The sequence below is a fragment of the Haemaphysalis longicornis genome, unplaced genomic scaffold, assembly GCF_048455015.1.
Source record: "Haemaphysalis longicornis isolate Haplotype H1 unplaced genomic scaffold, Haemaphysalis longicornis Haplotype H1 scaffold_4, whole genome shotgun sequence".
In the NCBI taxonomy this organism is placed as follows: Eukaryota; Metazoa; Arthropoda; class Arachnida; order Ixodida; family Ixodidae; genus Haemaphysalis; species Haemaphysalis longicornis.
This window is the reverse complement of record NW_027526361.1, coordinates 51,128,890-51,152,199: the sequence shown is the minus strand read 5'-3', so window position 1 is coordinate 51,152,199 and position 23,310 is coordinate 51,128,890. Positions and strand designations below refer to the sequence as shown.

Genomic DNA, 23,310 nt, shown 5'->3' with positions numbered 1-23,310 from the left:
TGTTCGACTACAGGCATGTGATAGTTATATATTCTCCGTTGTTACGCAATAATGTAAAGTTACAGCTCAACTGACAGTTCGTAAAATACGCGTATGCAGTCAGCTAATACCAAGAAACGGGCACCCGGAAAAGCACATGGTTTATGATAAAACATCCGACAAAGGCAACAAAAGCAACCATACGATTCATTGCTTGTTCAGTGCTTAACAGGTAAGACTTGGATATCTCGCTTGCCGACATATCGAAACTGGACGGTGCGCACATAAGCATTGCGAAGAAACCTCTGCTGCACACGGAAAACGACTTAACCCGGGGTTTCGCAAACGAGTTCGGTTCATTTTTTTCGATTACGACAGCTGAGTTTGACGACAAAACCCAGCGCTTCTAAGTTTAGATGGAGACACAAAACTTTTCTTTTTTTCTTTTATTTACCACGGTTTGATATTCATCCGCCAAAGCTAATATGCAGCGGGCCAAAACTGCTTTACGCGTGCAAAACAATGCATCGCGCTCGAAGGAACACGACCGATGCCAATTAGCGATAATTATTTCGCACTGCTGTCGCCAAAAGTGGACACCGGGAAATGCGCGTTGCACCAGCAGGTTATAAGACACTGCACATCGAACAAATGCGAAGTTTATTACCACGAGTACATAAAGTTGAGACGCGCAAGCCGCATATGAGGACACAAGACGGCAGCTCTCAAGTGGTCGGGATTATGGACGGCGGTGTCCCCTAAAAGCGTGCTTCACCCGGGGCAAACTCCCTGGGTGCGCGAGGCGCCGAGCGAGCTAAGATCGGACCCAGCGAAAACCGCAAAAGCGAGCACGGCAAGCATAACACTTCCATCGCAGTAATGCCGTTTGCCTGCGCATAGCAAATCCGAGGGTAGCAAAGCGACGCGACGGCTTGAGGGCCACAAACAATCACGCCTGCGAGGCGCCGAGACTTTGTAGCACTTAACGTACACAAAAAGACAGGGCATCAAACGTGCCAACCAAGGGCTTTGAAGTTGTGCAGTCATGCGGGTTTACGATTCCACCAGCACGGGCCGTGCCCGGCACGGCGCGTAAAAACACCGTGCTCGGTGGGACAGGACCGCAGGTTTCGGCCATGATGCCGACCGAGAGGCCAACTTGAGGGACGACCGTGCAGTGACGGAAGCATTGTGCGCACACCGATTCCACTCTCGTACCACTGCACGCACTCACCTGTCAAAGCGGCTGCTCGTGCAGAGATGTTCAACATTTGCTCCGTAATTATGTACAACACGCTGATTTTGATTTAACAACAACAACAAAATAACTACGCCAGTTATTACAAGCGGCCCGAAACACCCAGAGATCTACGCCATGTTGCTCAGCGCCAGCAGCGCTGGTTTGCATTCATGAAGAAATAGTTCATTACGCCAGTTAAAAACATCCTTTATTTCAAAACACGGCGATTATATTTATTGGCGAGACAATTAACAGCGAGCACATACAGTTTAGCTCAATTAATCCATTTAGACAGTGAAAACAAACAAAAAAAAAAAAACAAAGCGTACACGGTGCGTTGCCGTTAGGGAAGAATCGGCTACTCTCACGAAAAAGGTCGATTTTAAAGCGAGTTGACGTTGTTTAAAATCTCGTGCCTCCAGCAGTTTTTTTGCTAGACATGGTTCGTAAATTTTATGTAGCTAATTATCAAAATCAAAATAAAACTATGCTAGCGCCGTTGGCGCCGTCTATGAACAACAGTTGGAAGGGGCTGGGCGTCATACGGCTGTGCACCGATACTTTCGGGTGCTGCGATCTCGTGACTTGCGTGGGCCTGCAAATTAAGCGCGGACTAATTATGGGCGCCAGAGGAAAGCTCATTGCCATTATAGGCGATGAGGTGAGTATTTGAGCTCTGTAAAGAGTTTTAGTTTGAGAGACGTTTGAGAGAGACAACCCCCACTTCGCTTTCGTGGTATTGTGTTTGTGCGAAATACTTTAGCTTTAACTTGATTTGCGCTTGTTCACGCATGCGAAACTTCCGAAATTATCCTTTTAGTCGTGTTATGAAACTTTTCTTTCGCTCTTCATTCTGCCTAAGGATACGTGCGTTGGATTTCTGCTTGGAGGCATCGGAGAGATCAACAAGCAGCGGCAGCCGAACTTCAAAGTAGTAGATAAAAGTAAGTGTATTAAAGGCTTCCTTTATTTGTCATTTTGGACTGCTTCAGAGCAGTTAATTTCTACGGCGAGAGCAGTTTTGAGCTACTCTGGACAGGCTAATGTAAGAGATCATTAAAATTGACATGCTGAACCCCATCTTGCAAAAATTAATGAGGACCTTTTCGTTCTTGCTTTCTTATTTCAGACACGAGTGTGTCGGAAATAGAAGACTGCTTCAAAGCTTTCGTTAAGCGTGGAGACATTGACATCATCCTCATCAACCAGAACGTAAGCTTTTTTCTTTCTTTTTACACCCATTGCTTGTACCGGACCAGTTCTTGTCTCTTTGAAAGGAAACAAATTACACCACGCGCACAGTTCCGTACTTCAAACTAAAATTGGATTAGACACATGCCACCTACTTGGAATGTGTTTCGTGAACAAGCTGGTCGGATGTTCCTGTTCACAATAAAATAACGCATGAAAAATGCTGTTTCAAGCGGCAAAGCTACAAAGCATGTTTCAAATATACAATTGTAGAGCAGATTCCATTTGCAGCTGTAGTGTTATCCAAGGATGAGGCCACAGTATTAAAGCAACCGTAAAGGCAACATACAACTTCATTCTAAAGCAGAAGGATTTACATTCAGGCAATTTTGTACTGGTTAAACATTTTCGAACACCGTAAATACACAGACACTAGGACAAGAAAATGACCGGAGAAGAAAATGGACATTAGAAGAGAAAAATGACAGGAAGACGCTGTCAGCGTCGTCCTGTCATTTTCTTCCCCTAGTGTCTGTGTGTTTACGCTGTTGTTCGAAGATGTTTATTCGAAAGATTGGCATCCTGTACAGTTGAAAGCTTTATGACAGTAAACACGGGAGCGCATGCCGCGCAAAACATGCAGAGCGGTCTAGCGATGAGATGACGAACTTTCCTAGTTTGTGCATTCAGCGGATCCACTCCCCGAAAACGGTTGGTTGCACTGTTGTCTGTTGCAGTGGCTACATCAGATATCTGGAAAGTATTCCAGAGAATACTTGTGCCAATGAAGGGCTTTTTATCAAGCACGAAATCCAGCGAACGCATTAAATCTTTTGGTTTTCACTGCCCGATTGGGTGATAAAAAATGTGTTAGCTTCTGTGACGTTACTAATGCATCAGGCAGCCGTGCCATAAAGTGGTTTCAGGGAGTGCGGCCGCTAAACACACAAACAGCGAGAGCACGCCAGCCTCTCACCAGAGCACTGTGCATGTATTGTGCGGCACGCGCTCCAGTGTTTACTGTCATAAAGCTTTTGACTGTACCTCGCTGCAATCTTGTTCAATGGAAGATACTTTTGGAATCACACTGTAATTTGTGTTTAAGAAGTGGATTTCGATTTGCCCGCTCACTGCATTATTATATAATGTGGCAAAAGGCACAAGGCATACTGGTGCAGCGGTGGCAGCAGCCGAAATTGGTCTGAGTACACTGGCTCAGCGCTGGCATAAAGATATGGAAAGTTTCAAATCCTTCGTTCAACGTTGTAAGGTGTTTCAGCGTGCAACTACCCTTTGCCTCATAACAGTGCAGCCATGAGCGTTCTTGTTTTGGACAATGAAAAAGGCTAGAACTGGGCAACTTGAGCTTACCTGAACTTTTTGTTCGAGAGAATGCAGTGGGTGCAACTTGCTCGTAATTCTTTCTCCTTCGAAAGGTATCATGCGGTTGCGAGAGCCTCTCAAAAGATGGCACAGCAACACTGCAGGTTGTAAAACCACTGCTAGCACCCTCCTCCAATTCACGTTATTTTCCTCACATTCGTTTCACCGTGTCAGTGTAATTGTCTTATTGCCACAAAATATTTGTCAAACAATATGAGCACCAACTGCAATGCTGCAAAATTGTTTCAATAGCTGGTTATTTTAGTCAGCATCAGAAGTACTGCATCGCAAGTCAAGTTTGGCTAAGTAGTACGTGGGGGGTTGCCACCCCTTGGCGTTTTCCTCAATATATAACTGGTTGAAATTCGCATTAAAACTGACATGGGTGTTATTTCTATGAGGCAATCTATCGATTGAAACAAAGCCTTATGTTGTCTTTGTGGTACCTTCAAAACCAATTTCACGCAAATGACCTATTGGCAGAAAAGAAAATGCAAAAATAGTGCATACTGTTGCAAATCCTTTACAAAAATGTCTACGCATGCAAGTGCTAGAAACATTGTCGCAGAAGTAGTCAGAAGATATACACGTTACAATTAAAGGAATGAAGCCAAGGCCTACAAAACCCGCAAAATACTGCGCAAGCACTGAGAGGGAGCCAACATGTATGTGTAGAAGGAAAAGTCTAAAATATCAAGAAGCCTTTTTTATTTAGCATCTGAGTGGTCTTAAACCTACACATAGTAGTTGCCGCTGCTTGCTTTTTTTTTTTTTTCTTTTTTTGCATCCTCTTTGCAGTTTGCCTAGACGTTAAGAATGCACAATTGGAAGGCCCCAACTGAGGTTATCTTAGAGCAAAATCCTATTTCATAACCTTTAGGCTGTCTTCCTCCAGCCGTTCAATAAAGCATGCAGTGAACAAATTTGTTTGCCTTTCTGTGTGCAGATAGCAGAGATGATCCGACATCTGATCGACAGCCACACTGCCTCGATACCAGCTGTTCTGGAAATACCATCCAAGGACCAACCCTACGACCCAAACAAAGACTCCATCCTTAGGAGAGCTAAGGTAACAACTGTGTCTTATTTCCCTGCCTCGAGCAGGCATGTTGCAGGAATCTTGCAACATAACGTGATCTGTGCAGATCAGCTTGCCACCATAGCAAGTAATGATTTTATTCTTTTCTTTGCAGGGCATGTTTACCACTGAAGATTACAAGTAACCATTTGTTAGTTCCTCGGTTGGATTGTAACATAGTGGACTGCATTCCAGGAAAATTAGCTTGCAAGGGCATTTCCCTCATTGTAAATGTGGCATGTATTAAAGCTGTTGTAGCGGAAATGTGTGTGTGCAGATGCGTTCTGCCACAAATGAAAAAAAAAAGTTTTGGTACCACTTTTATGTACAAAATTTTCGCTTGCAACACTGGTGAGCACATCTTCACTGCTTGCTGTTTTTGCAACGCAGAACAAGTGGGAAAGTGAAGGAAACAAGCTCTGCATCGAGCGTTGTGCCTGCTCATGTTCACCAAAGCTTACCTCCACCTGAAAATAAAAGCACATATCTTTAATCAACAGTGCCACACAAACTCCAAGACACCCCAAAACTAAAGATATTGTTCAATTTTGGACATGAGCTGCCCGATTAGGTCACTGCGGCACATGGTGGCCTATGATTGAAGAGACATCTGGTGCTAAGACAGCCACTAAGCTAGATTTATGACAGCATTGATCAAAACTTGTGGTTGGTAATGAACTGCCGTTAATGAACATACCGCTATTTTACCATGTAGCTACTCATAAAAGCCAACACTCTGGGCCGGTTCAATTGTACACCATAAAGCTTGTTGGAACAGAAAGTACGCAATAGTGCAGTGACTACCTTGTAATCTCATTTGACGTTTCTAAAAGTGCTGGCGGAATGCACGTGTGTGAAAACGATTGCGGGACTGCATCTAGCTGCAACACGGATTCGGGGGAGAAAAAATTGAGACAGCACTGCGCTTTTGTTCGTAGCATGACTGTGCACCATTCGTTATGTCGGGTAAGCCTATAACATCACAGGTGCGAGTATTGAACAGCAACTACAGCACGCATGCGCAGTCAGCACCAAAAAAAAAGAAACCTTCAAAATCTTGACACACAAAGCTTAAAAGTGCACGGTGGCAGACTCTCCCATTCTTAAATGCAAAGGTTCACTTGGTTGACAGCTATGCTTTTCAAGGGACATTTGCCTTTTTGACAGTGCCCTAGCCTCAGATGGCGAGAGACTAAGGAGGAGGAGGCCGAATGAAAGCAGTCAATCCTAAAGCACACATATGGGACATTGTTACCTAGCCTGCAGCATTGGCTGGCAATGCTTGATGGCCCACACTTTTTTTTCTCGGCCGTTGTAGCTACGAAGTAGTGATCGTGCTTTCGTTTTAATAAATATGTTTCTAGCAATATGTTGGTGATAGGCTGAATATTTTTATTTATTGCCTTGGTAGGTCACACTCATGTCAATTATCGTGCCACAATTTAAGGCAGGCAAGCGTGTTTACCTAAACTTTCCTTTTTGCCATAAAAATGAAAGATTTTCTGGCGAGCACTGTTAGTCAACTGAACCCCCCTGGAACTGCCTGGCACTCTTGATATCAGCATATTTTTTTTGCATCAACGCTTCGTGGGGAGATTTTTTCATGCTCGTAAACAGTCACTTTTGCTCGTCTTTTCTTTTCTTGTGACAATGTACCTACGTTTACTTCATAAATTTGGTTGTTTGTTTTGGCCAATTTTTACACACCATACATGTTTCAAGAAAATTGGGTTAAACCCGATTTCTCCCCGAATGGACTTTTTCAATGTAGCGATCTGCACAACTGTGGGCTGACAGTTTGCTGTCACCAACCTTCAGTACTTGCTGGAAGCAAGCCCCACAAAAACAGCTTTCAAACTCATTGAGAATTGGCATGCCTCTACTGCTCGCTACCCCAGGCCGGCAAATGCTGCAGTGACATAGTTGCGCCTAGCTAATGGAGGCGTAGATGTTGAGAGAACTTTCTTCCAGCTGAGACACGTTCAACGATTGAGTATGTATAGAGAGACCAGCATTTTGCGCACGCAGATGATGTAAAACAAGGATGTGAAAAAAAAAAAAAAATGGATCACCAGCTTTTTGTGAATACAGTAGCCGACAGATTTTTCGGACCTGGAGGGGAACGAAAAATAGACTGAATAAAAGATATCCGCGAGTCATTACTCCTATGGGTTAACTGGCAGTTCTTTGGGAAAGTCCGGAAATTCTGGAGTCCGAAAAAACGGTCGGCTATTGTAAAATTTTTCTCTTCTTAGAAGTTATCAATGCTATTTACAGCCATAATTACTGGTTCATTGAAAGAAACACCAAATTTCTGAGAGTATTTTCTAGAAAAACATGATGTCCCCCAGTTGCCAGCTTGAAACAAACACCAAAGTTAAGAAGCTTGTGATACCTACTGATAAATCTCCCAGATTGTCAGTTTTAAAAATAGCGCCCGATTATCACCCCCCCCCCCCCCCTGATTTTAAGATATATAAAACCTGAAAACAACCCTATTTATAAAGTATGCTTGAATTGATCATGACCCAATGTGTCAGCCAGGGACACGCTGAAACTGTAGTTACCGGTACTGCAGCGGACGAAGATGTGATTGTACAGCTCCCTCCAAATCCTTGTCCGTTTTCTCTTTGGAGAGCTACCGAGCAAGCACGACAATTGCCAAAGGTGCTAGCCGAGAAGCTGAAAAGCCCCTGAGCCTGTTTGGCAATTTCATCTGAATAATGGAGCAATGCTGTTTGTAGAGGTGTGTTTATCTAGAAAGTATATGTACAACACCAGGCTTGCAGGCATAGGGTTCCCCTACATGGTTCGGCAAATTAAGACAATGGCACTCCACAGTACTAAACTACTATGTAAACCAGGCTGCCAAAACTTTCACAAATTTCAATATAGACAGATGGGGGGGTGGCCAAAAAAAATATACCCAACTACAAGGGCACTTCATTTATTGATTGATTGATTATGAGGGTTCAACGCACCGACACAACGCAGTCGATGAGGCATGCCGTAGTGGAGGGCTCCGGATTAATTTTGACCACCTTGAGATCTTTAATGTGTGCTGAAATCTCGAACACACGGGCATTTTCGCTTTTCGCCTCCATCAGAAAAGTGGCCGCCGCGGCCGGGAATCGATCCCGCGTCCTCGTGCTCAGCAGCACAACGTCTTAAACGCCTTAGCCACTGAGCCACCGCAGCGCTTTATTTAAGCTGTAGCAATGCTAAGGCCCTTGCTTTTCTACAAAGTCCCACTGCCCCCAATCCCAGTTAAATATACTATGCCAGTGTTACAGAAAATCCGCATTTACTGCAAGTCTCTTCGTGCAAAGAAAAAAAAAAAAAACAATTAACATGCGTACCTTAACCCCTTTTGCAGATTTTTTGCTCGCTCTGCTCAGTTAAGCCTAATGAATGTTGCAAATAACACATAGGTTACCCGGGCTGACCTAGCAGCAGGCCAGCTAGTCACCTCTCTTGGAGACATTTAAAAGGCCCAGATCATCAGTCGTCATCGTCATCATCTTCCTCGTCACCACCCGGCGCTGCCCTTGGCTGCTGCTCTTCCTTTTCCTCCTCCTCCTCGCTTTCTCCTGCCTCACCCTCCTCCTTGGCCTTCTTCAGTCTCTGTATTATCTCTGCAAGTGCACATCAAGAGGGGACGCAACAAAAAGGCATAAGAAATAAAGTACATACATAAATAGGAGACTCAAAGTTGCTGTCCTTTTCGAGGTTTCGATTACATATTCAAACACTGCAATCAGGGCAAGACTGACTTGTCAGTTCCAAAAAGCATTTGGCGATAAAGAAGGTTCTCTAGTGGAAACTCTGTTCTGCTACCATTTACAGCACTGCCCACAGGTGGCTTCTACACTATGGACGTAAAAAAATGATGGAAGGTTGAGGGGTCAAGCGAGAGGAAAATAAAAATGTCTTGCCACCATGTGAGGTGGCGGGGCAATAATTGTACTGTCTTCATGAGAGTGAAGAACACTTGAGGAATTGAAACTGAGCAGTTTTTATCGAGATCAGAAAACAATAATCTTACAATCTTGCTAATACAAACAAGCCCAGGGTCCGCAGATAATGTTGGTGTTGTACCACGTTTGGTAAAAATCCTTGCAAAAGCTTCAGACATGATGTAATAGATATTGGTTGGATATTTCAAAAACGTTGGCCTACGTTATTACATATACTAAGGGGTAGGGAAAAAACATTGCAACCAAGCAAAACTGCTCTTTGTTTCGGATAACTTGTCCTAGTCTCGATTTTCTTGAAGGGACACTGAAGGCAATGATCAAGTTTGATTCAAATAGCCATTTTACCATTTATTCATTGCCAAAAGATAAATCACTAATCAAATGTTACGCAAAGAGGGACTGCAGTTGCTGTTTGCATTACAACACATTTCAAACAAGAGAGGCAGCGGTGATGTATAGTAGTAGTATAGGTGCAACCAAATACAACACTTTATAACGCGTACTGAGCGGTTTGGTCAGTTTCAGTCAAATCAGTCGTGCTTTCCCGAATTCCCACGTCCTTTAGAGCTCCGGACCACTAAGCAAAATGTTCTTTCATGAGACCTATGGTCAGTATTAAAGCTTTGCTGAAGAAAAACATACTGTCCTTTAGAGGCCCTGCGAATGCTGGCATTGAACCAACCACTCATGCGCAGCTCACATGCTCCCTTAAAAATTGATACTGCCACCCCAAGTATAGATGAGTAGCGCCATTCAGCCGCACCCTGGAAAGATGTTGCGCATACTAGACGATTTAAGCACTTCCAGTGCAAGTCGCATGGTTAAGCCAGTGGCAGCGGCACCTGTCTTCATTTTGCTATTTTCTACCTTATTTTAAAAAAGCTACGCGTAAGAGTGGTATATTTGTGTTCTCCATGAGCTAATCTATCGATCTAGAGCAACTTGTATTTTGGCTTCAGTGTCCCTTTAATCTTTCCCTTCGTGCCCACGGTGCTTTCTCACTGTTAGCATTTTCCACAATTCCTGTTTGCTTCTCAAATCACCCAACTCACTGGCACGAGAGCATTACTGAGGCAGCATACCTTTAGCTGGATTGAAAACACCATTGGTTTGCTGGCTGCAGACATAGCACCTGGTGGTCTTCCTGTAGTGCTTCAGGGCGCACCTCTCACAGAAGTAGTGCTTGCACCTGAAGGGCAGAAAGGGCACAAAGTGCACAGAAAGTAAAGCAACTGCATTAGGCTGTCGCAAAACCATTGCAAATCCTACCCATGCTACATAATGAAAAACGACACTGCCCGAGTGAATTGAGCAGCAAAACCAAACACTCCAAATAATGTTTGCATCAAAGTCATTTTATCAACAATGGTTGTGAGCTGGTTTTATTTTGTGTATGTGTGGGTTTTTTTTTTTGAGACTGAGCAAGCTATGCAGTGAGCATACTGCACTCGAAAATGACCACTTTGAAATAGCAGCCAAATCAGGAGCCAGCAAGTGACATTACTCGGCTGCTTCCAACGCCAACCAATGATTGACCTCTAGTACAAAACAGCCCTGATAACACCCACTAGCCTATTGTCCGCTAGAATGAAAATGCACCAGGCACTTTTGCGGGGGAGCGAAGCGGTAAAAGGGCTGCTCACTTGGTGACCACGGGGTCCACGAAGGACTTCCTGCAGAGCAGGCACTTGAAGGGCAGGTCCTCCTCGTCGGAGCTGATCTCGTAGCGGCTGGTGTCCTCCTCGCGGTACTGGTTCCGCTCCATCTCCAGCTCCAGCTGCCAGCCGTGCTTGTAGTCGGACCGGTCGTGCATGAACTTGCAGCTGTCTGCGGGAGCACCAGAACGAGGAGGGGGTCATACCACGTGTGTGCAAACCACACCTCAAACACGTAATCGAGAAGCAAGACAGTTGTTTGTTTGGCCTCCATGGAGCAGTTAAGAAGGCGCAGATGGCGAATTTCCTGTAAAAATTGCACAAGAGCAGCCTAGCAACGCTACAATCTTTCAGCAGGATGTGTAAAATGTCTCTAGCGAGTAGAACTAGTACGGTAATACAACGCTGGCTAAGTGTCATTTTTGATAAAGGAGCGTTCTTGAAATTGGATACTGAGGCAGTGCGTGAGAAAATTGCCAGAAAAGCCTTCAAGAGACATCAAATATTAGCTCCACCATGTCATACCCATATTATATTTGACTTTGAAACTGCCTTACTTTCCACATTAGAACAAGGTGAACAGAATTAACTAATGTCAACTGCACAAGGGTTAAACTGTCAGAAATATTGCTTGTCTTGCACTAAAATAGCCACTTATACCCAACTACTCCAGGACCTATATTTTAACTTGAGACCAAAGCTCAAATCAGAAAGTCGCAAAAGACCTACAGAGGCATTCCAGCCTTAGGTATACCTAGTCTTTATTTTGCCATGAACCTTCCAGAATGCATAAAGGAGTACTGACACGAAATTTTCCTTTTGTTTTGCTGCTCTGGGTGCCTACCACCCCAGTAATCATTAGATTGGCACATTAGATGGTCGACCACCGCGTGAATAAGTATTTAAAGCCTCATTTATTCGTGCCAGTTTTGGTTTCCATGAAACGAACACTGAGGCGGCAGCCATAATGGCACTCTTGAGGTCACTTCCCGTCACACCACGGCTGTTCTGTAGGCGTGTGCTAGAGTGAGCGAACGCATCATGACTGGCTGTGGTCAACATCAGTTCCAGAAGTACAACGTGATGTACAAAATGGAGCAGTGTGCACCAACAGCAGCCAGCGCCTTGGCTACGTCACGGGAGCCTTGACATCAGCAGTTTGAGGTATGGCACATGGCAAGGCACTCAATGTGTTATCCTAATGCTGGTGTCGAAAAAGTATATGTTCTGAGCTGTCTCGTGCGTGCAAAAATTAAAATTGATTTAAAACATGTTATACTGAACGGTTGCTGTTGAAAGTTTTTGCAGATATCTCCATATACAAAGAAAGCTTTTACGTAGTTATCTCAGCTTTGAAATTTCGTGTTGGTACTCCTTTAAAAGTGGGCTACACACCTTGCCACGAAGCCGCCTGGCTTTGCAGCATAATGCAATGTTTGCAATGCGTTGGATACATGAGTGAGGCCTTATTTATCCCTTCCATCTGATTTGGATGAACCCTGACACTTTAAACAACACTTGAACGTTCACACGAGCAATGCAACACCCCGTTTCATCACTACGTGATGCATGCTGTGCCGAAAGGTTGGTGAACAAATCAGGATGCCGAAACAGGTGAGGACCAAAAGGTGCTCACCTCCGAAACCACAAAAGCCGGTCTCCTTGTAGTCCTTGCAGATGTCAGGCTGGTAGTCCCATCTCACGGTAGAGCGAATGTGTTCAGGAGCCCTGATGGGGCCCTTCCTGCAAAAATGGAGGCGCAAGAATGGAGGAGCCGTTCTAAAGGTCCCACTGGCAACAATGCAAAGCAGGCACCGGGGCTCACTGTAGAAATCCTCCAGAGGTATGCCATGGGGCATGGTGCCTACGGAAACAACAATGTAGTACTCAAACGATGTGAATTTAGTTATCACACACTACCAGCTTTATTTAAGCAACCTCACACCACGGCATCTAAGTATCAACGGACAGCATCCCAAAATACTGAGCTAAAGAAAGGGAAAGATTATAAATGAACAAGAGACTTCTATAATAAATGCTAAGTATGAATAAGCATTTATAATCAATAACATGGATGCTGCTAGCAAACACGATAATCCTAAAAATAACAAATTGAAATATTAACTGCATGCACAATCGCATTTAGCTTTGTGATGTAATTTTCACTTCAGGGGTGCTCCCATCACAATGGCACCGCACTACAGTCACAATCTGTGACTGGTTAATTGAAGTAGTAGAGAAACGAGTCCATTTGCCACTCGTGTAAGTTGTGCACAGATGATAAGAACATGGCCAGAGGGCATCCAATAATCTCTTACATATTCCCACAATAATGTTTTGAAATTCCTTCGATGTGTTACTGCAAGGTATTGCATATGCGAAGTGTTCCATTTTGGGGTCCCACTCACTCCTTTGCATTTCTGCCACAATGAACGGAGTGATTTAGACTGGAATTTTTCTAGTAGCAACCAGATCTCATTTCAAATGATGGTCACTGCTTGCAGTGAAAGTGAAGAGCAGCAACTTTCTCCACAATGCATCTGCAGTGCTTCTTTTTGGGGTGATACTACTAGACTCAATAGAACAGCAAGAGAAACACGCAGCAAAACCTAAGTTGAGATTAGTTCACCAAGAATCTTGAACATTTGGTAGCTTTACCACAACCCTGTAATTTACAACGCCCATTATCCCTACTGTCTCGATTAAAAATTCCACTTAACACTTGTCTCAGTCCAAAATGATTTAAATAACCACAGACTTGACCAAAATGTGGTAGGAGCAGTGGAGGTAGCAGTTTCATTCACCTAACCATGCCACTGGATGCATTGCCCTGAGCAGTGTCCTTCTTCGTGATGTACTGCGCATAATTGTTCATCCCCCGGTAGATCTTGTCGTCTGGTTTCCCTTTGAGTTCCTGCATGGAAAAAGACAGAGAGAGAGAGAGACAAATAACTTCAGCTTCTAACAGGTGGCACTTTGGCTTAAAAAATGGCAGGACACTGGAGAAATACTAGAGTAAATTTTTGAATCGGGACAGCACGTAGGCATGGTGATGTAGCCGCAAAGCACTTCCCGTAGGGGCACTACAGGCCACTTGTGGCACCTGGCTATTTGCAGGCACCTGGTACAGTGTTCAACTGTTATGTTCTTTGTAGCTTCCGACGTCTTACCTTATTGATTTGCTGGGCCCGCTCAAAGATGGTCTGGGCGTCCTTGCTTTTCTCGGTGTCGATTTCCAGGACCGCAGTGGCCCCCATGTCCTTCGGTCCTTCCATCTCCTTGAAAACCAAGGCATCCGTGTTACGACCGCGCGCAAGATGGCCGCAAGCATGCCATCACTTACGGTCGTCCGTTTGGACTTGTAGGAAACCCCGACGGCCCCAGGCTCCTCGTCACTGTCACTGTGGGCTGTGTAGGTACTAGTCTTCTTGGTTGTTGTCTACATGGAAGCAGCAGCAAAGGGTGTCAACATAAATACACACTTGGAAATAGAAAAAACAAGGCATGAAAGCTAGCTTTTTACACCAAATTGGCTGCTCGGAGGATTTCGACAGAGGTATTCATTATTCAAGCTTTGGAGGGACGCAAAAGCATACATAGCACAATTGCACACCAATTCCGAATCAAATGGCAATTAATAACTTCACAGTGCTCTAGATTAAAAGGACCCTGCAGCACTTACCATCGACTACTCGGAAGGTATTTTGGGGTAAAGTCTATTGACCCAGCAATCTCCTTCCGCAAGAATTATGAAAATACATTCACTATCACGGAAACTACGCGGGATGAGAAATCGCGCATATTTGTTCCCTCTCAACTTGACCGTGGACAATGCAACGAAAACTGCACGCTCTCTCCAGGAGAGGGAGGCGGCTCGCAGTGTTCTCTTCAGTGGCCTTCAAAATGTCACAGGCTGGGGAGTTTTCTCCTTTTCTCTGCAATGTGGAGGAGTCTATATCTGGTCTGGTGCCACAAAAAAGCAGGAATGGTGGGCTGCTTGCAAACGTGCGCTCAGGCTGGTAGGGCGTTTTTTTAGCAATAAACGTTTGTCGTCGAGTGATCTCAGTGAAAAGGGAGTATTGAGTTCGTCACTCAAACATCGCGCGCACTCAAAACACAAAAGAAACGCCAAAACTGTGTGTACAGGTTCAGGCATAGAAGAGGTTGGTACACAGTGCCGACGACGGCGGATCGTCACAGGAAATGCGACAAATATGGCGCGGAGTTGACCAGTGACAGCCCATAGGACAATCATGGCCCCAATGACATCACTTAGGCCATGCCAGGGATGCATAATGATGAAAATTGAAAAGAGTGCGATTGTTTTTTCCGCGTCTTTCACAGCGATTTGCGCGCTCACCGCTCCACCACATGCACGTGTAATATTTGGCTCGGGTATTCCTAGCAGTGTTAAAGTCGTGCAGGTTGACTTACACTGCTCGAAGAATGTTGCAGGGTCCCTTTAAAGCATATGAGAAAGAATTAGAGCAGACCAGAATACAGAATCAAAGAGTGCTGAAGGGTGAAACACTTGCAGTCAAGACCTACATTTCCCAAAACTACATGGCAACACTTGCTTATGTAGGTCACGGTGAGCTTAATAACTGGCTTTGCGATGTCACCACATGCTGTGTTTGTCACTGGCATCAGAAATGGCATGTTTTGCGCATCAACACCCTTTCACTATGTTGGCCCTTCCTTCAGGTTGTCTAAACATGAAGAACAATATCACATAACAAATCAAATTATTCTTCCCCGCAATTCTAACTTCTCTAACTTCAATACATTGCACTGAGCCAGCAACAAATTTTTACCTTTGCTTTTGAATGCTTCTGCTTAAGTTTCAGTGGTTAAGCTTCGAAATTCTACACACTTGTTCCACAACTATGAATGGACACACCGAATCAAACTGACACAGGAAAGCAAAAATTTATATCCCTATAAGAGAAGTGAATGTCCCAGTGGACAGCCAATGACTGATGATGAAGATAATGACATGAATAGATGCAACACTTGCCCCTTGTTTCATAGGGTTTAGGAGGTCCGACTTCTTTTCCTTCTTGAAGACTTTTGTTTCATCTTCACTGCTTGCTGAAAACACAGATTGGCCAGTTAATATGCAGTTACATACGTCAGTTGATAGTGAGCTCATTCTGACTAAATTAATCCGGAGCCTTCCACTACGGCACACCTCATAACCTGTGCAGTTTTGACACGGTAAACAACACAATCAATCAATCAATCATTTTGACTGTAGCATGCAGACCATGAAGGCAGAATGCCTCATGGTTGGTTGAGGACTTTGGGGGTGGTTTGGATGCAAAGAAGCGATTTTTCTTTGTCTTCCTCTTGCTGCTAAAGTTTTCACTTCATGTATATTTCCTCTGTTCCATTTTCAGTAATACCCACAGCCTGCAAAGGTGCAGGCATTTTACAATGCTTTGGCCGTTCAATAAAATATGCTGTTTCACTAGTTGGTGCATCGCAACTTAAAAAAAAAAAGCCCTAAAGACGGGCTACACGACGACGAAACGTGCTGTGTCGTCACACAAGGGGATATGTGTCGTCGTCCTTCCCTGTTTAGTCCTGTTTTAGTACCCACTGCGGTGGCCCAGTGGCCAAGGCTGCTGAGTACGAGGTCATGGGTTCGATTTCCGGCCGCAGCGGCCGCTTTTCCGACTTTTCTGAGGGAGGCGAAAAGCAAAAACGCCCATGTGTTCGAGATTTCGGTGCACGTTAAAGATCCTCAGGTGGCCAAAATTAATCCGGAGCCCTTCATTATGGCGCACCTCACCGCCTGCGTTGCGTCGGCGCGTTAAACCCTTCAAATGAGTCCTGTTTTACAGCTCTTTTCTTGAAGCTATGACATTTGCTTTGTACCAAGTTATGCCAGCTCTCACGCTGCTCTAAGAGTACTTCTGCCATGCATAATTGAACAGAACTTCACAGCTGCATAATGCAAAAAAAAATTAAACAAACAAAAACAAGTACTTGTCGTGCACCAATGCAACCTGTCTGATGGAGTGCAATTAATAAATAGGAGAAATGGTAAAAGACACAAACGTGGTTCAACTGCCGATTGACGCCACAGACCAATGGGGGGCACACCCCCACAAATGAGTACAGTGCAAAGAAACGGGCATAATTCTGTTCTTAGCTTCCCAAAAAGGACCACGAAAATGTGCAGCTGAAAATTGCACTATGCACAAGCTGTGATAGTTAACAAGGACTGTCAAACATGGGAAGACAATGGTCTTTCTTCTAACTCACAGCATACGCACTTCTTAGAAACAATGTTACGTTCTATAGCCTTATCAACCAATGCTAACCATCTGCTCGCTGAGGATCAATGCAATATGTACTGTATTTCTTTACACCGATCGCTATATCTTTACTAAGCAGAGGCGTCAGATGAGAGGAAGGGGCATACCAAAGTTGCAATAAGAATAGCCAGAAGAAAACAGGACAAAGATCTCTCTTACTACTCTTTCTTACAAGCCCCACTGGACTTGGACCTCACTGCAGCTAAATAAAGGTGATTCCCACTGATATTGCATTACGCCGGCCGAGTAACACACTGGGATTTCTTCACAGCAATTATCTATAGCTGGCCAAACACATCACCTCAACATGAGTATTTCGCGAAACTATCCTGTGTTGGTTTGATGGTACACTTGCAGTCTTTGCGAGGGAATTTGGTTTTCCTGAGTTTGGCTCCCAGGTAATGCAGTTTTTATTTTCTTTTACAAATTCTAACTTTTTGCGAGTCTTGGCTCCTGGTGTGTGTTTTTTTTTTTTTTTTTTTGAGTCGTTGTTTGTGATGCCTTACATGTCCTCGCATTCATGCGATGCTTGTCCAGTGTTCAGTTCGGTTGCACCATAGGCATTAAGCTCAACAGGAACATAAAAATTGCAAGCGAATAGTACACCGTACGACATTCCCACCAATGCGGGATTCTCCCCACGACGCACTCAAACCCCATACACTCGTCGGGCGAACGACACACGCACATAACGATAGGTAATGTAAATGCAGCAGACACAATCAACAGTAAATCATTTTTGCAGTTTACACCACATGCTGTGCGTTTCTTGGATCTGTAATTCGAACTCCACAGTGAAAAGCTACAGATCAATTCATTATCTCCGATATGCTTCACACCAAGGGGTTTGTGTACCCGTCGCGGCGAGGATTTAATGTCCGAGTCCCCTCGAAACAAGAGTGATATAACGTGTTTATCAATCAATCAACGTGAACAATAAAGGAACAATTTCAGCGGGGAGGGCTTAACCATGCAGTATGCTGAACAATCATCGCAGTTAGCAAAACTATTAGCTCAGTGACGGGTAGTTGTACTGCAATGGACCCGTTCTTTATACAACACCACAGGCCTACAGCCACTGTAAGAACAGGACCGAAACGTTTACCCTCATCGCTACTTCCTCTTCTTTTTCTCTGGTTTCCTTTTCTGAAACTCGGCCTCTTAATAAACGTACAAACGGGCTTTTCTGGCTCTCCGGCATCACATACGCTGCCTACGCTCGAGGACGACGCCATACTCATTCTGGATTGGCTTTGATGTTGGCACCATGTGTCTCGTTTCAAATCGTTTTTGAACAAGCTTGCGAGGAAAAAAAAATTGTAGCAGATCGCTTATCAATTCTATAGTAAACGTGACACATGTGTGATTTGCAATATTATTAGCTTAGCACATTTGGCTGATGTTTTTTGTCCAAAATAACGACCACTCACATAAGTTTCAGTTTCGATAGTCATGAGTGTCATAGAGAATGAGCGCAGCCATTCGTAGCGGATTGATATTCCCACCTTACTACTTCTTACAGCGTTTCAGCGCATAGAGTTTCATACAATTATTGTATGAAACTCTGTTTAGGCACGCTGGTCGATCAGCAAAGATAACTTTCACGACAAACCCAACATTACCAGAATAGCTTTTTAAGAGCACGGCAACACTCTTGGACTACCCCTAGAGAAAATGTTGCTGGTCCTTGCTGGTTTATGGCAAAATTCCCAACTGTCAGTCGGGGGTACCCGACTAACAGCAAATACTTGTCCAACTGGCGGAAGATGCCGCCAGTGCCCACGAGCTCATGGTTGCCATTTAACGGGAAAGTAGGGAAAGCCAGCTGTGACAGTCCTCCCTCTCGCCCCCTTCCAGTTACCTGTTTGGACTTATAGTTCCTCCTCTCTCCTTCTCTCCGCGACATCCTGTCCACAACTTTTATCGATTACTACTGGTGGCTCACTCTTATCGGAATCGCTGCTTAATTACGACGCATGAGGGCACAACGGGCCCAACTCCCGACAGGTTATAAGGTTGGCATTTGGTGGCCACTGCCAGAGTACTAGGTAATTGTGTGGCCAATCACTGGCATTGGGAAACGTACTAAACTTCGTCAACAGCGCACTCAAAGAATGAATTTTGTGCATGCTGTTCGAAGAGCGGAGCATGATGTGCGCACAAAGCAATTCTCTCGGACCATGGATCAGCCCCATGGTTAGCAATATTTGCCATCACCGGCAATCATGGTCAGAAGAGCCACCAGTGGGGATTTTCGCATTCACCGCTACCAGCACTGTTCTTGGAGTGGAAAAAGTCCGATCTATGGGCATACTGTCCACAACCGACTCACCGCATATAGGAAGGTTATATAAACATCTCTCCCCCAACACAATGTTCGGCTTTGGTGAAGTGTCCTCCCCTAACTTGAGGAAGAGGTCTCCTGGAAAACAATCTAAAGCCGTATAGGAGTTGTTCTCACTCTTGACTTCAAGGGGGCCTTAATAACGTCTCACATGAGGCGATGGCCTCTAAACAATCAGCTGCGATGCATGCACATACAGTAAACCATTCGGAATTTGTATTAAATTCAGAATTTTCTCACCGACCATACTCCCACGAGGAATCAGAGATCACCATTCCATTACATTTCGCACTCGACCTGAACACCTCAAGGATCAATTTTTTCCCCCCTCAGATTTATTACAGCCCAATTCAATTCCCTCATCTTCTCCAAGGCATCTCTCACTTACATTATGCATTATAAGTACATGACCTCATTATGTGAACTGCTGGAGGGTCTATTGACGCCCAGCAGCGTGCTTTGCAAGAGGCCGTAAACATTACAGACACATCTTCAAACTCAAGGACTCCAGTGCGTTGCTTAGAAATCAAATCTCCTTGCCCTTTACAAGTATGCTTCTCCCATCGTATGCCCCCCACCCCCCCTGGCTACGCCCCTGACGCTGGCAGCACTGGCCCGTGACCGAGTGGTCTGGGGCACTAGGAATGTTATTTTGCAGGTCACAAGTTTGAATCCCTGAGGGTACGTTTTTTTTCTTTTTGTAAGTTGATTTTCTTATTTGCGGTCGATGTTTTCTATACTGAGTTCACCATTTTTAGACCGTAACAATCACTGCTCCACGAACTAGTCCACAGAACGCGTGCAGACTGACACTGACGAGCCAGCGAGTTCTCGTTGGCGTGCTGTTGCCACAAGCACCAACTACTTGCGGGCAGTAACCACAGGCCAGAATCAGCTGACCCTTGGCCTGGTGCGAACACGCTTTTTACAATAAAGGCACGAGTTAGGCAAGCTCCAAATATGGGGGAAAAGCACAAGCCATTGAGCGTCTGCGGTGACGCGAAGGGCGTTCATCCACCGCGTAGGCCTCGGCTAGTGATCGCTACGATTCCAAGCCGTCCGGGGAGGCTTATCTTATGCATTTTACAGCCGACAACATGGCAGAAGCACGGTACGACGATTACCGAGATATCGAGAATGCCCATCCAACGATGCCGTCGGATGTCAAGCGTGTTGTTCTACAGAACCGAAACCGAAACTTGTTTGAATGCTAACCTTGGGCATCGTCCAATCAAGGTGCATCTCCTCCTGTCATCACAGCCTTTAGTGGGTGCGGCCGCCGCAAACCGCGCATGGTAGTTTTTCTTCTTTTGCACTTTGTAAAATAATTACCGACTTATCAACCGGATAAACGATGAGAAGTGAGCTAATTTGAGCCAGTCTACGCAGTGCAAGCAAAACCAGGAGCATGACAAATTCACTTTAGTGTCCCTTTAAGCACCCATCAAACCACCAGCGGGTAGCAGCTGGTTCGATGCACGGTGCTAAGTCCAAGTTGATGCTACTCTAATTTGCACATGCAGGTGAAGTGAAACTTCCCGTAAATACTTAGTTGTGCAATGAAAGCAAGAAAGTACAGTGCAATTGCACAACTGTATAGCTTCAGCTATTACACCAAATATGACACCTACTTCAAAGCAATGCTACAATGTATTTGAAAGCTGCTATGCCCTTTGCACTGCGTAGTACGCGCCTCAGCAGTGCCCCAGATCTTCTCACCACACATTGAGCTTGACTATCATTGAATGCAATGAGAAAAATAAAATAAAAGGGGGTCACAAAGAAGAAGGTAAATTTTAAAATGCATTTATTTGCTAAAATACACAGCGAGTTTTTCCAGCGTCGACAGCAACATCATACAATATTTATATATCTACACACATACGTCCAGCTCGTTTAACGGGGGGCCTGTTGACATAAGCGACATTCTAAATAGCAATCTTTCTGTACAAGGCTTAATACGTCTCGCAACATCCAGTGGAAGGCGGCATAGAAAAAATCTACACTATATACAAAATAGTACGATATATATTAACCTCTTTAAGGCCTTTACATATAAGCCTGAAAGGCTTTCACATATACATATATTTATTTTACTGTCCTGATATTCTAAGTGCGATACTACGCGCAAAATAGTTTTATTGTTGTACTCGCAACAGATATCACTTCCTTATTAACGACCTAGCAGGATAATCTTCCCACAGCGAGGCCTTAGGATTGGGACGAAAAACGGTGCTTCGTGTCCACAGATGTGTAGAAGAGAATGTAGGCATTCCTTTTCTGAAAAAAAGAAAAAAGAAAAAGTGATGAACTGTGATGAACAACAAAAAATGGGGGAGGGAGATAAGCAGAGCATCAGAAAGAAAACGCCACTGAGTTTAAAAGCTGCTTTCAGGGATAGGCATAACCACTCCTGAACGACTGACGCCCGCTTGACAAAAGTGAGGGGTACGGCATGTCTATGCTGAAAGCAAGCACTTAGCAAGTCTAACTTTGCCGAGTTGAACGTACAGTTCTCTCTCTCTCTCTCTCTCTCTCTCTCTCTCTCTCTCTCTCTCTCTCTCTCTCTCTCTCTCTCTCTCTCTCTCTCTCTCTCTCTCTCTCTCTCTCTCTCTCTCTCTCTCTCTCTCTCTCTCTCTCTCTCTCTCTCTCTCTCTCTCTCTCTCTCTCTCTCTCTCTCTCTCTCTCTCTCTCTCTCTCTTTTTGATACGGAGAAAATTCGATGGCGCGCATGCATCTCCGTTGTACAGCCTTCAAGCAATTTGGCAGTACTGTGAAGAACTTTGTGTAGTTTGAAGGGCAGGAGTATTGAATGCTAATATCATTTAAGGTTAAAATTATGCAAAAAGGTTATGTACAGCTCCTAGGTACCTCATTTAATGGCTGTAATGCGCTGGACATAACCCTATGGCAATCGCAGGTTCGCAAGTACAAAGGTGTTGCCTAAGCTAGGTCACAAGTCCAAGAACCATTTGAAAGTCGGTTGGAAAGTTCGTATCAAAGTATGAGCATTCCTCACTTTTTACTGTGGGGTCCTAATTCAGGTGAACTGCTAGCTTTTAAAAATAACTGAGGGTTCTTTGGTGTACTTGGGAGAGCATCTGTAATGGTCAGTCAGAAAACTCGGTGTGCGTAATGCTCACCTCTGAATTACGTGAACTTTCCATAAATTTCACACTACAGTCTACACCCGTTACAACGGACCCTCTTAATCAGGATAACGTCTGCTGTAGCCGAACTATGCAGTACCCGACCGGAGGGAGGGGGGCGTATATAAGCGCAAAAGTGGGTAGTTTGACCGGCACTTGAAAAAGGCCTAGCGCATGCGGTCAAGTGTGTAAAGACGCATGATAAGCTCAGAAAATAAAACAAGAATATAGCTAGGAGCAATTACAAACCAGCTCTAAGAATCAGTCATGGCCATCAGAATCAGCTTGGCTTTTTTTAAAATCCCTTCGTGACGAGGCAGGTTTACCCGAAACCATTCATCAAGCAAATCGGATCACTGCCTGACGTTCCCCCAAGGCAGCTTGCACATTTTTATGATTTTAGTCTGGTCATTGAAACAGCTGATAGGAAATCATCTTATGGACAGCTGCGAAGTCGAAAGTTGGAGCAGACTGCGCACGGCCACCGGCAGATTGCATACAATAGATGGGAACCAACCCCACTACTTGAGGCATTTCTTACCTTTTTCCCCGAACGGAACGGGAAAAAGACCGAACTTTACTGAATGCGGGTTCTTTATGACACAAACAAACTGTGACGAGGGCAGACTCTACTCCGGGTGCACCACTTCGCGTATTCAATAACGGGAAAAAGACCGAACTTTACTGAACCCGAGTTCTTTATTACATAAAAAAAACTGTGACGAGGGAAGACTCGACTCTAGGTGCACCACTTCATGTATTTAATAACGCTGTTGTTCAATCTCACCAGAGTCGCATTTATCGGCAGTGGCCTCGTTCTTGACGGCCAACCGGGCCGTGTCCTTTAGTTGGCCTGTATTTCTGGCGATGTCAGCCTGTTTTACGTCACGTTTGACAGCGTTAATTATGCTTAGTTTATCCGACAGTGAAATCAGCTAACCTGCCGCTCATGTCGCTAGTCGCACAAAAAAAAAAAAGGGCCACTGGCACT

General features: G+C 44.6%; 4 protein-coding genes across 15 annotated transcripts in view; 1 reads left to right on the top strand and 3 right to left on the bottom strand.

The window, feature by feature from the left end:
• Positions 1 to 1,378, bottom strand: part of LOC144178680 (uncharacterized) — a 135,583-nt gene extending 134,205 nt beyond the window's left edge. For all 9 annotated transcript variants that reach the window (XM_077706689.1, XM_077706694.1, XM_077706696.1 and 6 more), the window contains exon 1: positions 1,214 to 1,378. The gene's annotated coding sequence lies outside the window, so the exon portion shown is untranslated. The remainder of the gene's footprint in view (positions 1 to 1,213) is intronic.
• A 343-nt stretch (positions 1,379 to 1,721) lies between these two features.
• Positions 1,722 to 5,135, top strand: Vha14-1 (V-type proton ATPase subunit Vha14-1). The gene is made up of 5 exons (XM_077706700.1): positions 1,722 to 1,880; positions 2,082 to 2,163; positions 2,349 to 2,431; positions 4,740 to 4,862; positions 4,987 to 5,135. The coding sequence occupies exons 1-5, from the start codon at positions 1,731 to 1,733 to the stop codon at positions 5,014 to 5,016; spliced, it is 468 nt and encodes a 155-aa protein (XP_077562826.1). The 5' UTR covers positions 1,722 to 1,730; the 3' UTR covers positions 5,017 to 5,135.
• A 42-nt stretch (positions 5,136 to 5,177) lies between these two features.
• On the bottom strand, positions 5,178 to 18,091 carry Mdlc (RING finger protein mdlc). 3 transcript variants are annotated; one of them, XR_013324045.1, is made up of 10 exons: positions 17,932 to 18,091; positions 15,521 to 15,594; positions 13,847 to 13,942; positions 13,674 to 13,781; positions 13,308 to 13,417; positions 12,140 to 12,246; positions 10,492 to 10,675; positions 9,931 to 10,037; positions 8,308 to 8,506; positions 5,178 to 5,338 (listed from the first exon to the last, which is right to left on the bottom strand). XR_013324045.1 is itself a non-coding variant. In XM_077706699.1 (10 exons), exons 1-9 carry the CDS (start codon positions 18,065 to 18,067, stop codon positions 8,373 to 8,375), a joined length of 1,056 nt encoding a protein of 351 aa, XP_077562825.1. In that variant the 5' UTR covers positions 18,068 to 18,091; the 3' UTR covers positions 5,178 to 5,338; positions 8,341 to 8,372. The 3 variants fall into 3 exon arrangements, 1 of the variants encoding a protein (XP_077562825.1); XR_013324044.1 differs by having other exon boundaries at positions 8,318 to 8,506; XM_077706699.1 differs by having other exon boundaries at positions 8,341 to 8,506.
• Positions 18,092 to 20,960: 2,869 nt separating this feature from the next.
• The window catches only part of LOC144178679 (ubiquitin carboxyl-terminal hydrolase 8-like), a 46,267-nt gene continuing 43,917 nt past the window's right edge, over positions 20,961 to 23,310 (bottom strand). For both annotated transcript variants that reach the window (XM_077706688.1, XM_077706687.1), the window contains exon 24: positions 20,961 to 21,450. In XM_077706688.1, the coding sequence (XP_077562814.1) occupies positions 21,382 to 21,450 (69 nt within the window). In that variant the 3' untranslated portion in view covers positions 20,961 to 21,381. The remainder of the gene's footprint in view (positions 21,451 to 23,310) is intronic.

Bases quoted from the DNA above. Each gene is read 5' to 3' on its own strand.
- Vha14-1 (XM_077706700.1), top strand. From the start codon at position 1,731: ATGAACAACAGTTGGAAGGGGCTGGGCGTCATACGGCTGTGCACCGAT. The intron at 1,881-2,081 runs GTGAGTATTTGA...ATTCTGCCTAAG, and splicing joins TTGCCATTATAGGCGATGAG to GATACGTGCGTTGGATTTCT. The intron at 2,164-2,348 runs GTAAGTGTATTA...TTCTTATTTCAG, and splicing joins CTTCAAAGTAGTAGATAAAA to ACACGAGTGTGTCGGAAATA.
- Mdlc (XM_077706699.1), bottom strand. From the start codon at position 18,067: ATGAGTATGGCGTCGTCCTCGAGCGTAGGCAGCGTATGTGATGCCGGA. The intron at 13,418-13,673 runs GTAAGACGTCGG...TTTTCCATGCAG, and splicing joins GGGCCCAGCAAATCAATAAG to GAACTCAAAGGGAAACCAGA. The intron at 8,507-9,930 runs GTATGCTGCCTC...GTGCACTTGCAG, and splicing joins TGTTTTCAATCCAGCTAAAG to AGATAATACAGAGACTGAAG.